This window comes from Besnoitia besnoiti, chromosome I (assembly GCF_002563875.1).
Source record: "Besnoitia besnoiti strain Bb-Ger1 chromosome I, whole genome shotgun sequence".
NCBI classification, from domain to species: domain Eukaryota; phylum Apicomplexa; class Conoidasida; order Eucoccidiorida; family Sarcocystidae; genus Besnoitia; species Besnoitia besnoiti.
Window position 1 is genome coordinate 7,221,378 of NC_042356.1, and position 16,199 is coordinate 7,237,576.

At 54.0% G+C, this 16,199-nt stretch overlaps 4 protein-coding genes across 4 annotated transcripts; 1 reads left to right on the forward strand and 3 right to left on the reverse strand.

The window, feature by feature from the left end:
- Positions 1-1,430: 1,430 nt before the first annotated feature.
- BESB_010140 (PAN domain-containing protein) lies at positions 1,431-1,745 on the reverse strand (the record flags this gene model as incomplete). Its single annotated transcript, XM_029359768.1, has 1 exon — positions 1,431-1,745. The coding sequence occupies one exon, from the start codon at positions 1,743-1,745 to the stop codon at positions 1,431-1,433; it is 315 nt and encodes a 104-aa protein (XP_029222681.1).
- Positions 1,746-6,644: 4,899 nt separating this feature from the next.
- BESB_010150 (putative ribosomal protein S11) lies at positions 6,645-8,693 on the reverse strand (the record flags this gene model as incomplete). The annotated part of the gene is made up of 3 exons (XM_029359769.1): positions 6,645-6,898; positions 7,438-7,525; positions 7,887-8,693. 3 exons carry the CDS (start codon positions 8,691-8,693, stop codon positions 6,645-6,647), a joined length of 1,149 nt encoding a protein of 382 aa, XP_029222682.1.
- Positions 8,694-10,614: 1,921 nt separating this feature from the next.
- On the forward strand, positions 10,615-11,419 carry BESB_010160 (uncharacterized protein; the record flags this gene model as incomplete). The annotated part of the gene is made up of 2 exons (XM_029359770.1): positions 10,615-10,699; positions 11,058-11,419. The coding sequence occupies 2 exons, from the start codon at positions 10,615-10,617 to the stop codon at positions 11,417-11,419; spliced, it is 447 nt and encodes a 148-aa protein (XP_029222683.1).
- A 1,716-nt stretch (positions 11,420-13,135) lies between these two features.
- On the reverse strand, positions 13,136-15,450 carry BESB_010170 (uncharacterized protein; the record flags this gene model as incomplete). Its single annotated transcript, XM_029359771.1, has 4 exons — positions 13,136-13,455; positions 14,128-14,223; positions 14,668-15,045; positions 15,231-15,450. 4 exons carry the CDS (start codon positions 15,448-15,450, stop codon positions 13,136-13,138), a joined length of 1,014 nt encoding a protein of 337 aa, XP_029222684.1.
- Between the last annotated feature and the right edge of the window lie 749 nt (positions 15,451-16,199).

The following is a 16,199-nucleotide window of genomic DNA, read 5'->3' on the forward strand; positions in this document are numbered from 1 at the left end:
CACGAGACACCATACAGCCCTTCAGAACGTCCGCTCATCAGTCTTCAGTGCGAGAGGAAATCCTTAGGCAAGAGCTGCGCAATCGATTGAGCGAATCAGTCACTATGCAGTCGCGTTGAGTAGCGGTGCTGGAGGGCTCCACATATCAAGTCGGCTTCAGCCAGAAACATGTCTATTCCCATTTCGTTGGCTTGCACGAGGTCCCCCATCGTGCCCTTCCGCGGGCCACCACACCGACAAAAATGCGTTTCGGGCGGTTGCCCAGCTTTTGGGATCCCCGTATTTGACCTGACAAATCGTTCACCGAGTGTTGAGTCGTGTGCCGCGATAACTGCAACTGCACTACCTGGACCACCACTAACATCGACTGGTCAATTCCATCGTACATGCCCACCGACGTATCGGCCATACCTTCAGTCCCATAGGTCTTTTTCGCGTGCGTGCAACCTCCTCTGCTCACAGTGTTCCAGCACGAGATGCAGAGGTACTGGACATCCACGTAGAACTCCAGCGATCGAGTGCAGGACGGGGTTTTGCAAGAGCATATTCTCGGACTGAAGGTATATTCGCTTGCAGATTTGAATAAGAAACAAATCCACTCATAGAGCACTTGGTACATCTGAGTAACCGACTTCCTGGGGGTCTTCGGGTTGCAGCAGACTCGGCCGATTCGAGGCGCCGCGCACTTGGATGGATGATCCACAAATTCACCGGGATGCTGAGGAAGAAGGAGCATGGATCCACAAATATATAAAAAGGGGGTCACCCGACATGCAACTATGCCTGAGAAGCCGAGTGCACAATTGCACCCCACCCCAGCAGTACCTACGGCACACACTGCCCGGTGGATGCAGACTACGGATATTCCTTACATCCGCCGGAAGCGCCAACCTCACAAGAAAATACATTGGAGCAGTGGTGCTCAAAACATGACACGGTGGGCCTACAACGCATCGCATTCGTAGTTCTCAGCAGTGTCGACTCGTGTGCAAAGGGTTATAGAGCGGAAGTGGCATTATTCACAAAATACCGTATTTCCGACTATCACTCCCGGGACATCAGGCGATATGCTGCTCTCTGATTCCCGGCTTTTGAAATGGCACATGCCAGTTGCATAGTATGTAAACACACAGCCATCAACGTAATAACAAGCACTGAGGCAATCGTACGGCCCCAGCTTTTTCCTTGGCGGCGCCATATCGGGACCGCCAACCGATGTGTTGGGATGTAAGCACCTCTCATTGCATCGGCGAGGCCCCGTGATGAACGATATACGGCCGGTCTCCACATAAGATGCGTCGCCCTTCCAAAGAACAAAGCTGCTGTACAATCTGTTTTACGACCAGTACACGCAGGCGCCATATTCTTGCGCGTGCTCTTGCTCACATCGAGTCCGACAGTCCAGGAAGCTCTGCACATCAGTGACAGTCTTATGTATCACGCGTGTTCTGAGAACGGCGTCTTTGTGTATGCATTTCAAGTGTCTTCACCTCTGCATCATCGGTAGGTTCTTGATTCTCGCACCATCCTCGAGGTCCGGAAACAGCCCCCACGAAGCGCGACGCAGTGCCGAATGCTTCTTCTGTCATCAAATGGCATGTGCGTTTGCCTCCTGCTGTGCCTGCTTGCCTCGTCCAGAAATCGCAAGGGTCTGTGTCTGTGCACCATATTTGGCAATCGTATGGGCTGAAGGTTTCGCCCGAAACAAGGACTGGCCCGCCGTACACCGTATCCGCCAGAAGCATGACTTATCACAAGATCTAGGCCCGCACACAGCGCCACCTCTGGCTTCCATCCCTGTTGGATTCTTCGTTAGCAAGCGGCATTCACCATTCCGCGACTTGAAACAAAAATAAGTTCAGTTGTCAAGCTCCTGGCATGTTTGCTGACACTCTCGTGCGGTCCCTAGACCTTCGTATTGTTTGACATAGAATCCTTTCGCCTCCTCACCGGAGTGAAAACAGTGGAGAAAGGAAGCATCGTTCCGAAGCTGGTCTCGAGTACTCACTTTGCCTAAAGCAATACCTCGTGTACTGTTTTGCACGGCTGAGCTCAACAGGAAGGTCACGAGCATTTGAAGAAACAGCAACCGTGTCATAGAGGCTGGGAGCCAACCTACCCAAGGAACCCGCTGAGCGATCTACTTCAACCAGGCCATCGAGAATTGCGTCGGCGAGCGGCCCCAACGACCGGAACGGGTTGTAGTAATATTTTCAAAAGAAAACCGTATCATACCACGCACAGCCCTTTGGGGGTATTCAATAGAGCGTAAGAAAGCACAGTTGATGAGAGAGTGAGAAGCACTCTCCTTTCAGTGGCGCCGCAGCGTGGTGATAAGGTTTCTAGTGGTGTTTGCTCTTCGAAAGATAGAGTCTTTGATCAAGATACAGGCCGCACACTGCTACCACCCTTGTTTGCAGCCCCGCTTCGCTAACCGTTCAATACGAGCCGGGCACCCTGCGCCTCCGGAGGCAAGAGAGGGCAGGGTCATGACGTCGAAGGCGACATTATAGCAGTTCTAGTAACTCGCTCTCACAGTACAACTCACGGATGAACTAACGACGGTTACACCTACAGCAGAAAACTGCCGTTACAGCGGAGGTCCGAGTTCCATGTGCCTTACCGCCTCGCAGCCACTGGCTGTGGAGTTTGAGCCGAGAATCGCTACGTGACGCAGATGGGCACTTATCGTCTTGCTTACGCCACTAGTCTCCGAATTTCGCTCACCATCTACGCCACTGGATAGGACCAGACAACGCAAACCAGGAAGACATTTCCTGCAGTAGCCTTGACGCAGGGCTTACGTTGGGAAGTTCGACACGCATCAGGCGTCGCATACGTGATCGCCGGGAGCCCGCGTAGTCTCCTCGCTCTTGCGGTACCTCCTCAGTAAACTTGTTCACGTCGAATATGAAGACAGGTAGCCATGCTCCCTGAATAGATATTACTTGCCTTCGCCGACGAGCTGCCTTTGCCGACGGGCGGGCGGCCGGCCCGCATCCTCCCTCCAACACTGAAGTCACTCACATGCCGCTAGTAACTAAGCAGAGACGTATGGTGTACTGAGCTTCATTGTGGAGGCAAATCATTGCGTCGGTAGTGCGACCTGCAGCGGTCATGCTCCATGATGGCGTGGAATCCCTGGCTGGCTGCACTGCGTACCCGACCGTCTCGGGCAAGATCCCCGTGCGGAGTAGCATTCTTGTGTCTAACATCGTTAGTGCGCAACAGATATTCAAGGTGATTTTGATAAGCGCGAATAACATCCATGAGAGAGTCGGTGTCAACCCCAAATTCTTTTGGCAGTTATACTACAGTAGTAAGTTGGCATTTGGCTGTCGAGCCAAAAAGTGCCACGCAGCAGAGGAGAACGCGGTTGCCCGAGTTCATCGACGGACGATGGAGGGAACGGCGTGCAAATGATAGGAGGCTGCTTCCGACTAAAGTGTCTTCTGTATCGGTGCCACATTCAAACGCTAGTTCAAGTGAAGCATCGAGAAAGATGCCGTTGTGGCGCCCCGGCCCCAGCTGGATACAGATGCACAAGAGGTTACCTCATAGATGAATGGCTATCCTTAATCTAGGCACGCGCGGCAGCATTCCAGTAAAATATGACGGGCATCATAACGCGAGAGCAAGCTAACTGGGACGGCCCACCTGAGTTTCCGAGGTAAGTTCCTTTGCGCAGGGCGGACTAAGCTACAACACGTTCGAATATATCCTATTTTACCCGGGCGAGTGACGGAGCAGTCAATGGGGTCACACGAACACTGAGGTACCTCTCCTAACACGGTGGCGCTCATTGTGCCTGCGAGCTTGCGTGTCTCGACTGTAGAATATCTTGCAGGCCCAGGCCTCGCAGTGCACGCCCGTAAACTGTGACTGCTTACATGTACCCGAATGATGTGGAACAGCGTGCGTCATCGCCAGTTGCACGGGCGCTCCGGGGGAATGACTACACGTTTGTGCAAACTGGAAACGCAGCGCAAGGGTTTTGTGCCGCGGACTTGGTCGCGCGGCTGCCCTGCCCCAAACCAACAAGTGCGACCCGCTCCTCCAGAATTTTTTTTGTACCGTGAGCAAAGGAGCAACACCCCGAGCTCACACACTCACAGCAGTACCAGCAATGAAGAGGCGCAAGATGCACGAACTCCGCCCGCTAGACTCTGGTCGGCATTCTCAGATCAGCGCGCAATAACGCTCACTGTGTGACCCAACTTCAAACGTACAAATCCGCGAGAGGAACGGCAGCCACTTCGTGCTCTTCCGAACTGAATGAGAATGCAGGTTCGTTTCGCTGGTCTCCTTGCGTCATGAGTTCCCTTTCCTCGTGTTCGCCTGATGCCCTCCGTGGGAGTAGACTCTGCCTTGCGTCGCCGAAACTGAACTCAATATCTACAACGCTGAGGCCCAAAAACCACTCAGCTGCCTTTAACAGCAGAAGGAGTAACAACAACAGTAGAAGAAAGATAACCAGGAAAATGAGCTGAAGCCCGATAAATTCAAGAAACCGCAGCAATGCCCGAACCACAACAAGTGCCCACGACTTATGCACTGCAAGGGAACATGTACGCGAGTGGCTCATCGCCACGAAATTAGAGCAGCTCCGCGACGACCGGTCTCTGTACGCCAGGTGAGATGCCCTTGGCCGCCGCTGTAGTTGCACTTTGTCCGGCGAATCAGCACAGGTCAGGGCAGGCTCGCATTTATGCAGCCACCCAGTGGCGGACGGTAGCTGATGAGTATCTAGGTGCTTCAATTTCATGTACACCAGGGGGCGAGGGAGCAGTGAGTTTGCAACGATGACATTTGAGGCAGCCGTCACCAGAGCATCCAAGAGGTGGAAAGACCGAAAAGGCTGCTCACCATCTGGGCAACATAGTCCCACCGATTCTGAAGAGTTGGGATATCCAGATGGCACTAGACTGGATGCGAGGGGTTCCACCCGGGTTGGAGAAGCCGGGCGAGGCAGCTGTGTGCTGCTGATAGCATCCACGCCTCCTCTCAAGGAGAGAGCTACACAGAACAGCAGATATGAGAACCTCCGATACATCCAGCTAACGTGCACAAACACCAGTGTTGAATCAAGGCACGAATCAATGCGTACTTTACATACACCGTGCCCCGGAGTCAGCCGTCCCATCCCATGGAAAAACACTAGCGGCAAAGCCAACAGAAGGTGTACAGCCCCGGTCAGCCCCAGAGAGCGAATCTACACCGCTTTTTGTCGAGCCGAATACTAAAGCGTTCAACAGCAATACCACTTGTGGTGAACTTCACTGGGGCCAGCGCCCGGGGAAAGAAGGGAGCACTGCGACAAAAAGTACAGGGGCAGGACAGCCGGAGAGGATGGCAAACTCTCACAGAAAACGCGCTGTACCATTAGGTGTAGCTCACCCGTTGACTTTCTTGCACCCAGGTGACGCTGTTTCCCTGAAAATCAGGGGCATGGAGCGGTGGGATTCCCAATAGCGTGAGTGACCGTGACGCATGTATTGACCCCTGGGGCTGGAGAGGAGAGTGTTCGAAGAGGAGATCCGCTTAACCTGGCTTTTCTGAAATCCGCATCGCTGAAATGCTGACGACGTTTGAGAAGCTACTTGGCCCCCACAAAACAATAATGTAGATCCCTTCACAGATATTTTCCGATGAAGACTGGGTTTTCTACGGCCAGCTTCTTCGTCCAGATGCTGCTTCCGCGCGCAGAGATGACGAGCTAAATGGCTATCCCGGATCTGACAGAGTTGCGTCGCGCGGCGCTAGCTAAATCTCAGTAGTGCACTACGTCCAGTTGCCCCTGTTGCTTTGAGTGCAGCCTCTGAAGTATACATGCGTGCCACGCAATGCATTAAGCAGATGTTACGGAGTACTTGCACCTTCCATTATCGTGCTAGTGAGGCGTCTCTACATCGCGCCGCGTTCCGATGCTCTAGGGGAAGGAACATCGATGCGTAAGCTCGCGCCCCACTTGCGCGGGCCTATCGAAGCACCACGTGAATCTGAATGAGCGCTCTACGGGGTGCTGCTGATGTATAATGACGCTTCGCTGGCAGGTCAGCATGAGCATCCCGGTACGCTTCGGCGCCCCATTCCGCGCCCTGCTACAAGGCTGCCTGTAAGTGATACGGGCGTTGCTCTACAATGCAGCCAGTGTTGTCAGCCGAAAACGTGTCATTGTGCGTGGTACACGCCTGAGCGCACCGAACGCGTGTGCAATGCCCACTGTCGCCCCAGCCACAACACCGGGCACCACGGTGGGTTTCTGAGGTGCTGACTGGCCAGGCAAAACGGTCAAGCGGACAAACCTAGTCGAGCGAGCCACCCCCCCCCAGCGTAGGCAGCGGCACCCGTTGGGGCGTCGGAGCACCTGTCAGCTTGCAGTAGCGTTGTTTAGGTTGCTTACGACGAAGCTTGTGCCTCTTGAAAACACGCAACGTCTTGTGACGAGATAGGAAGATGAGAAAGGTTAAACGTCTGTGAGCGTCACTCGCATACCTGGAAAAGGCATTTACTAGGCTGCGGCCTCAACCGACGTGTCTCTCGGCGACATCCATGAGCTTACAGTAACAGAGACAACAAACGAAAAGACAATGCAATATATGGCACGCCCCAAAACACACTTTACGGAGGCCGCAGCTTCTTGTTCACACACGTCGCCGCTTCCTCGGTTTCGTGGCGTTCTGTCCGCATTTCGGCAGTCTTGGCTCGTGCGCAATGGCCGTAACGCCAAGGCCATGAGCAGTAAAGGCTTGAAGCAGTTGATTCACTCTCATGATTCGCCGAAACTTGATTTCGACCTGCGATATCCCCAGCCGCCTGCATTTGCGGGCAATGTTTTGCCCAATACGGTAAGCGCACTGGGAGCCCTGCTGCGCCTGTTTCCGGATTCCGACGTTCCCTGAGAAACATCATTCGCGACCAACCGTGCAACGTGCCATTCAGCCGCGTAATGATACTGACAGCCCATAGCGGACAGCTGGCGTTCAAGTGTATCATCTAGCGCGGGGTGGTGTGGGAAGGGGGATACCGACCCTAGCTTAGTTAGACCCTGAGAATTAGCCGGGATAACGAAATACCCTGAAGTGCTTCGAATGCGAAGGCAACCCGGCTTGACGAGGTTACTAAGGAGAGAGCAGGTAGTTCAGCTTGGGATTCTCGAGTTTCGTGTGCCACGGCGTTTGGGCAAGACACTCTACGCAGCTGGCGGGAGAGGATTCACTGTATACGGTCCAGGCACTTCGAATAGTCAGCCACAACATCCGAAATGACAGCAAAGCTATCCGGAAGAGAGCAAAAAAAAAATCCGCAAGCGCCACAACCAGCAAGGAACCTGGGCTCCCGGTTGTTTCGCCCACTCTTCTCCCGGGTCCCTCACACTCCTGCGCAGTGAAAAATTCTCCGGAACAGTAAACATCAACCAATAGCCTTGTTGCCTACCTGCAAAAGATCCAAAAATCGTGCGATACGCCCTTGATTTGTTGACAACCTGGGCATGGACGTTGTTTTTGCTCGTCGTGATGACAACCTGGAAGCACAGAATACGATACGTGCGGTGCGCACACCCACACATGATGCCTTGCCCTGTAAATCACCACAAGAATGACGACGTTACCGTAGTTGTTGCCACTTTCTCGGTGTGTTCAACGAGGCAGATGTACGGGCACAGGCAGGCAAACAAAGATGAGCGTCCTGGCTAGACACCTGAGTGCCGCACAGTCACTGCGACGTTTGCGGAGCGGGCGAGAACACAAAAAAACGTGTTATTCGGTCCTGCGTGTATCTCGAAATTGCGTCCGGAAGAGTCGTGCGCGAAAGCAACCTGCGAGCTGAGAAATGTTGCGCAGCAACCTGCCTGCACCTCCACCAGCTGCTTTCCAAGTAGTTACCTGGAACTTATCCGTCGGCTCAATTATATGTCCATTTTTGTTGCGGTCCACATGGTGGAACTCTGGTCGCCCGCCCATGAGCTTGAACCTCCGGGGATGTCCGCCGAGAGTCCTCATTTCCTTTTTGGAGAGCTGCTTTTTCACCTGGCGTCCTGCGCCACCACTGCTGCTGGATGTGGCGGCAAGAGCTTTTCCTTTTTCGGCAGCTCGCTCCACGTTGCTGCGGATCTCGCTCAAGGCAGCTTGAGAGCCGGGCGAAAGGTTCGCGTCCGATGCAGAAGCGGGCTTTGTTGTTGAGAAAAAAAGGCGCTGTCGAAAGCGGTAGTAAGCGTAAACCGGCTTTGGGATGGCGGGGGTGAAACCGAGCAGCATCTCAGGAGCCGTGCCACTGGTATAGGCTTTTCCTTTTAGCCCACCGCTGTGAAGCGAGAGCTCGCGGACCGGAAACCTGGAATAGTGGGCACCAATGCCTAGCAAATAGGGCATGCATGTCCCGTCTGTCGGATTGTCAGAGCGCTGCGGGACTGTCGTTTTTCGCCTAGAGGAGCTGGACTCTCTGTGCATGCGCAGGCGCGAGAATGTGCGCCTCATCGGAAGACCGTGCTGACTTGCGGTAAAGCCCGCATACAGAAGGTGCTGCGCGTCTGCAGATGCCCACGAAAAGGTCACAGGATAAGCAGATGTTCTGGCACATGTGCCACGGATAGAGACAACAGCCTGCCGGAGACAACCGGGAGTTGGAGCCGCTGTCATGAGTGGCACGCAAGACTCCAGGCCGGAGTGAAAAGCCGCCACCGGCAGCGCCATCTGCCCCCCTCCTCGCCAACCAACAGTTTCAAGAGTTCATTCGTCTGTCAACGACGGACTGTTCGAATACGGAGGTTTTTCTGTTGTACACGGGTTTTTCACCCAACGCCACTCGCCTGGCCCGTCAAAGCATTGTTTGCACGGGGGCAGTTGGCGTCCACCGACATGCACACGCTAACCTCTGTCACTCAGCGGGAACACAGCGAGAGGTGACAGCAGGTGGTATTTGTAAGGTGGAAATATTCCAACTATTGCTGCACATTAACGCCGAGAGAAGATACTGCTCATAGTGATTCTCCATCGCATGCGCGCAGACCTGCGTGCTACTTCTCACAGGGGCCCTTATGCGCCGAGACATGCAGATGGCGGCAAGACTGCACAGTGTTTCTCCTCAGGACAGCTCTCTCCTTGTGTTGAGACAGGCGCACTGCCAGTCTAGCGTTCAGTGATACATGTGAGCTCGCTTAAGAACACCTTTTAATTCGCACAAGGCTTATATGGAGTGAGGAATTCCAGTGTGAAGCGCGTAAGCTAGCTAGCGGCAAAAGTCTCGACAGTGCGTTGTGCTCCCGACCAACATCGTGGAGGCGCGGCACGTTGTCGCCTTCGTAGTTTTCCACTGTCCAACAGGCACGTCCGACGGATGCTGCTATTGTCTTCTACACCGAGGCATATCTATTGCATGCGGGATCATTTCCTATCTCTTTGATTCAGCTATCGCTCTCTTTAATGGTACGGGGGCAACTAGATAGGACTCAAACCGGCGTCATGAACGAGCATGCACATGGCAAAAGCATCATTGCGGCTGAGGTCCCTATATGGGCAGCTCAGCCTTCTCACTCCAGCATAGGTTGGCGCTACACATCGATGCTGCTTTAGCAAGCCATGCACCTGTGAGGAGACATCCGGCCCCGGCTGATACGCGAAATAGGTAAGTCAAGTCCAAACCGCCGGATACACCCTGTTAATTATTCTCCGAGTCCTACCTCCGATGCCGATTAGATGCTAATCCATACCATACTGGAAGACCATGCACTCTTTCGTCAATTGGGTGTGGATGAGTTATATCCGTCTGCATCGTAACAGGCAAAGGAGCTACTGGATGCTTACAGTGATCTTTGGGGCAGTAACGGTTGGCGGCCGACCTGCAGGCCCCCACAGTAGTTACGGGCGACTCCACAGCACTCCTTGCGAGGTCCTGCGAGCAAATGCCAGCCAATCTCGAGTCCTTCAAAATATTCATCTCTCTGATGGAGGCACATGGATGGAACAGCGGGAATGCGGAAGGCCTCCTCCTGGTGATGAAATAGGTTTCTCGTGTGTTCCCGTGTGTTAGGGGTCGTGTTCCGTCTCTCCAGCCTCATATAAGGTTGTCACTGTATGCGCCAGGCTTGCCGACGTGGCAGCTTGGCGTGTTGCGTTTTCATTCTGCTGTCTTGTCGGTCGGGGTGGTTACCGAGGTCGAGAGGCTCAACAATGAGTCCGACCAAGGTTACCGCGAGAGAAACGACCACTGGGCAAAACAAATGGCAGCTCCGTACCACTGTTGAGAAGTCTGCAGTACCGGCAGTGCGATGGGTGGAGACTCGCGGCTACTCAAAAAAAAAAAAACCACACACGCACACTCGTGCCGAGCTAAGCCCGTTTGCTGGGGGTTGGCTGCAAGGTCCACCGACCCAAAACGTGCAGCTCTAATATTTTTCGAAGGCAGCAGACTCTGCAGGAGGTTTTCCAAAGGATCAGAGCAGCTGAAAACGGTGTCGTGCATTGTGGCGCAAGAAACTGCGGTGTCGCTATTGGCGGGATCCGCGGTGTGTGCAGCTCTTCCACAACGCAAAAAGGGCACGTCTGTTCCGGTAGTGCTTTTGTGACAGGTGTTTGTGTTAAAACAATCTATCGCCGCGCCTTTCGTCCGCAAAAAATGTCAGCCGACGGAGTGCTGGTTCGCTGCCGGCGCGTACAACTCTCTACGGTCGCCATCACGTTTGTGTCCTTCATTACTGCCGGTAAGTGTGGCGCGGCATTCCACCAGCAACAGTCGCCAGGCGAGCCAGCGTTTCTAAAGGCGCGCATTAATCCAATAACGAAGTCGTCCCCGAAGAAAGTGTACCATAATACATAGAATCGTAAAGTTCAGTGTTAACGTGTAGATCAAAAAGGATCATAACTAATCCACCGGTAAGAATAGGTAAGATCGTGGACGCTCAAAAAACAATTCTCGTGGAGCATCGGCAGCTCCACTGCTTCCCATGTATTATAGGTCCCACGCGAGTTCGTTTGTGGTCATGGCCTCACACTTGCCTGCATCCTCATGTTCATTGTTCTGTGTCGTTCGCTCCGTGATCCTTCTGTCTTTTCTCTCAGGTATCATCATCGCCTCAGGAGTCCTTGGCACTGTATTTTTCGATCCACTGCGACTTGCTGTCAACGTTCTTCACGTCTGTACGGGGCTACTTTCCATCACCGCAGATGTGAAAGCCTTCTCGTTCTTCGCGTACGCGAAGTTCCTCTACCTTCCAGTTGGGCGTGGCCTGTATTACATCATCATCGGCTTGATTGTCTTACAGAAAGGCTTACTTGATATAATACTGGGCGCATCGATAATAACCCTTGGTGTACTGTACACCGTAGCCTGTCTGCGGAGCGGAGGCGTTCCAAAGCCGCTCACGCAGCTTCCCGTTGAAGAGCTTCCGCTCAGCGCAGTGTTGAAATTTGTGGAGTCGTAAGCATACTGTAAGTCTTTCATGAAAACAGTAAGTTCACACGCACCAACGGTAAGGCGAGAGAGGGGCAGAGGCACCCCCGCGTGTGGTGCACTTCCTTTCAGCACGTGATGCTTCATCTCTGATCGGCGGGAGCTGTTATCGATGCAAAGACCGTCATGGTTTTCGAAGGAATGCTGTACATCATCCCTCGATGGCTCCTTTGGTAGCCGGTAACTATCCGAGAAAGCTGCATTGTGGGTTCGATGTTTGTAGAACAGCCGTGCGAGTTACGACATTCTCATATGCTGTACAGCTACATAACTTTTTTCCACCGACTGGTTACATCCTTCAAAATGTCTGTCAATACCCAGAGGCCGTTGAGACCGTCGCTTGGTGCCTACTTGCCCCCGGGTACGTATCTTCGCTTGAGACGCACAATGACGCAGCTTGTTCGCAACGCGCGAAATGGCGTAACCGTGTGCCTATTCGCAGCCACGCACTTGATAAAAAGCAAGCACCGTATAGGTATATTAGAGTAGGTCTTCAGTTTGCGAATATCAACTGACGACGGGGTATGCATATACACGCTTGTGCAGTTGGTGCGGATGAGCATAACTGTCTTGCAAGCACATTGGTATTCATCACGCATCTGCATATGTGCAGATGGAGAATATAGCGCCCAGCCCTATTTTCAGCATGACCGTTCTCTCACACACTCCTGGTGCCGGTGGTCCTCTATAGCACACAAAAACCGAACAGGGGTCTTCCACCATGCGAGAGAAACGGCAATTTCGTTTCTAACACCTTCCTTGCATCGCAGCAAAAGATGAATTCACAGTTCCGCCACCACGCTCGGTAAGTCCCACCTCGCGCGCTCGCTTGGCCCAACTCAAACGACTGCAGACTCGTGTGCCCGCCACGGCAGCACATAGGGTCGTCTGTCTTCGAAATCTCAATATCACATGTCCACTGGTACCACGAAAAAAAACCAGTAAACACGCAGTTGCATTCAAAATATAGAAGCAGTGGTCCTTTTGTCGCCCGTCGCTAGGCCGGAAAACGTGCCGCGACATCTGAAAACCAGACTCCAACACGTGCTGGCATTTGTGAACTGCCGAAGGTAAAAAGCTCCTGGCCATTATCCCCTAATAACGCTCTGGCAGCTTCGTTTTTTTACGGGGCAAAGGAAACTCTGAGACGCTATCGGACCGCGTAACACAAACCAGATAAGGCAACGCGATAAATATCGCTCAACTCTCACCGGAAACGCACGCTCTCACGTGCATAGATTGACACCTTGAACCTTCCCAACGCCCGGCAAAAGAGACACCCATACCGCGGCCCCACGGTCACCTCCCTTCAGTTGCTACGAGATGGAAGTGGGCAAGAAAGATATGTGTGTATACATGAGGTTCCATTGCTATACATCCACACCTATCTTTCTCGATTTGAAAGAGCCAACGTGAGGCAGTTTGTCTCCCCTTGTCCATCTTATTGCCGAGCCCAGCGACAGCGGTGTTGCCGGAAAACGTCGAAGTGTTTCTTTCACACAAAGAAAACACTTCATTTCCAGACCACGGCTGCGCTGGCCTCCCAGCGATTCGAGCGGTTTCAACCCACTGCTGTACACGGATGCTGTCATTCTGCTACAGCAGACAAGCTAACTCATGGCTTTGCCAGCTCCGTCGGATGCGGTGGTTGCGTTCGCTGTTCTCGTCACCCAGACCTCACACAGAATCAGAAGGCAACCGCGCTACTCACGGCGATGACCCCCCCAAAAATCAAAGACAAAGTAACCGACGATATAGCCTCGGGCGCGTGTGCTGATTCGAGCTTGCTCGTGCCCTCAGAAGCCTTCTCCTGGGCGTACGCTGTCAGCCCGTTCTCATGCTCCTCTTCCATGCACTCCAGAGCATGTGTTCTTTCAATCCAAGCGCCTTTAGCAAGCAGCAGGTGGGCGTTGACGACTGTCATCGGAGGCGACAGAGGGGGGACGACTCCCGTCGTAAACACGGCTGCAGCGTGGCCATCCCTCACCATGCTGATTGCTGAGTCAACTGCAGCGTGAAAGAACAGCACACAACAAACCTTTGTCCAGAATATGCGGGATATTTCCACTGTATGTCCCGTGTGTCTTAACAGAGACAGAATGCGCCCATGCCGCCACTCAGAGCGCGTATTCCTCTACACGGTCAGTGCAATCCGAAGCTTGGCGAGAGTTTGCACATGCGGCAAAACCCGGCAGACGAGCTACTGTAGCGCTGCACCGTGCCACCACAGGGTCATTGTAAAGGATGGGGCGGCATCTTCAAGTATTTCCCGCATGACAGCAGGCAACTGGGCAGTCACTGCACCCTACGACACGCAGGTGTGGCACGGCACTTCATGCACGCGAGCTACAGCCGGGCCGTGTTAACGTGCACTCATCGCTGCTCGGTACAGCACCAACGCTCGTCGGACTCGGCAGCCCGGCAACCCAGTTCCTGTGCAGAATCTGCCACTGTAGCACAGAACACTTTTGCTGGTGGCCATGCAATGGGAAAGAAACGCGGGTGCCACGTAAAGGAAGCGGGGCACCTGGGCGCTTGAACACGCGTCGTTGTGTGGCCTGTCATGGACAGTCCACGAGAAAAGATCCGTGGGATGCCATCATCTACAGGTGCAAAGGGCAGCCTTTACTCGCGACAACTACTTGATGATAACTCCGTGCCAGCGCGTGCAGATCTTACGGTCGGCCGCGAAGTGCAGCAACGCTTTCGGAGAAAGGCTATGCTGCACCGTATTCGCGAGATCCCGCGAAACGAAGACGACCTTTCTTTCCCGCTCTGGCAAGCAAGCCAGCGCACGCACAGAAAAAAACAGGTCCTGTGTTTTCACGCTGTCAACCGCCAACCCCTTGACTCTACGTACAATGTGTTTTCCAGAAATAAATCTTGGAGGTGCACTTGTATGACTTGCCAGAACTGTGTCACGTAGCATGCATTTCTGATGGGACTGGTCTCGCAAAGTCCAGTTGTTCTGCGTAAGCGTGGGCTCCTTCGCGGGCAGCCCGATCACTTTCTTCGTTGGTATGCGGCCGCTGGATGGCGTCCGCAGTGAGTTGCTTGCGTGCGTTAAACATAGTGGTAGCCATTTCTTGTGTCCAGCTCGCTATCCCAGTGCACAGCCCGCAACTTTTAGCATCACCCCAAAGCAGTATGAGGCGTGTCCTCGCAAGTTCTTTTGAGCGTTCTCACTCTATATTTCACTGTACTGGGCTATCAACATACCGTCTGAAGTGTTGTCAATCCGGCGGTTGAGATTCAGGAGTGCATGCTTGTCCAGGCTGGAAGCAGAGTTCGTGGCGGGCTGTTTGGCTGGCATCCCGGGCGCGCCTGGGTTTTCGGCGACTTGATCCTCCCGAAGGATGAGAAGAGCCGGCGAACCGACAACGGGGCAGGTTGCGTAGAAGTCCATCAGGGGCTGCGGCTCGCCAGGAGTAGACTGACCAAGGAGGAAGTAGATGTCCGTCATGTGCGCCTGCCCTCTGAGAACCGCCTGTTGCGCCTCCTCCACGGAGGGATAGAACAGCCACTGCACTGTGACGGTCGAGCCATAGTGGCTGCCGATGATTCCCGCAATCATCCTCATGTACTGCGGAAAGAACCCTGAAGATGAACGCACATATCGAGAAAACGCAGCAATACGCGCGGACTGGCATCGACAGTCCAGACAGCTGGAGATCTGAGAGCTGAGCGACGTGTAGGGCTGGGTAGGCGGCAAAGCCCCCGAATTCCGCAGGCCGTGCGACAGCACGTGGCGGACCCGTTGAGCAGAGTCACAGCGTACGCACCTGTAGGCTCGGGACTGCTGTAATTCCCTTCTTCGCCTCTATTTTGTGCAGCGACAATCGTCATAGGGCCTAGAGACACTGCAGTCGAGCCCACACCGGCCACCCTCAGCGTTCCCGCGCTCAAGACGTCCCTGAGGAGGTCGCCTCTCTGCAGACGCTCCTTCTTTGGCCACGGCAGCGTAGGCGCGTACGGGAAGAGAGACGACGGGCAGACGAGCATTGGAACGTAGGGGACGGCGCTCCAGAGGCGGAGGAGGTGTTCAACCAGAACTCGCGTGCCTGAACAGGGACAGGGAGATCGGGATGAGGTCCAATTATTTGTGTTCAGGTCATTTGTCGCCGCTGTGGACGTCGAGAGGCGATCTGGCGAGATCACCGAGAGCCAGCGAAACGCGGCGGTGCATCAGTGTCAGGAAACAAAACTCACCACTTTGCGATGGAGACATAGAACATGTCGTGCATGAGAAAACGCACAGCGTTACCATGTAGCTGCTACTTCGGAGAACTTGCGATACTCGTCCGTAGGAACCGGAGCGGAGAAATCAACCACTTGCGAAAAAGGGAGAATATAAGGACGAGAGGCACGGGCGTGCACGCGGAGAGCCTGTGCGGCCGAGAGAGTTTCTGGTCTACTTCTGCACGGTGACAGGTGACTAGAAATGGGCCTGCGCTTCCGACCGGTTGCGTTCGATACCGTATATATAGGCGGCTGTGCAAACGTGGGCACAGCAGCCAGGGCTTTACACATGCAAAACCAAGACCGGACAAAATACCAAGCAATCTCGGTGCCTGGAGGGTATCTCACCGCTTATTTCGCTGATAGCTCCATTGACAGCGTCCCGAAGGTTCTGCGCACACCGGACCGGGGGAGAATCACTGCGTGTTTTCCGCAAGCGGCCCTGAGATGTTCTTCCCGCCGGTGTATCCCGTGCTGCCGCGCCCTCCAGCTCGGTGCTGACCCGAGGTTGT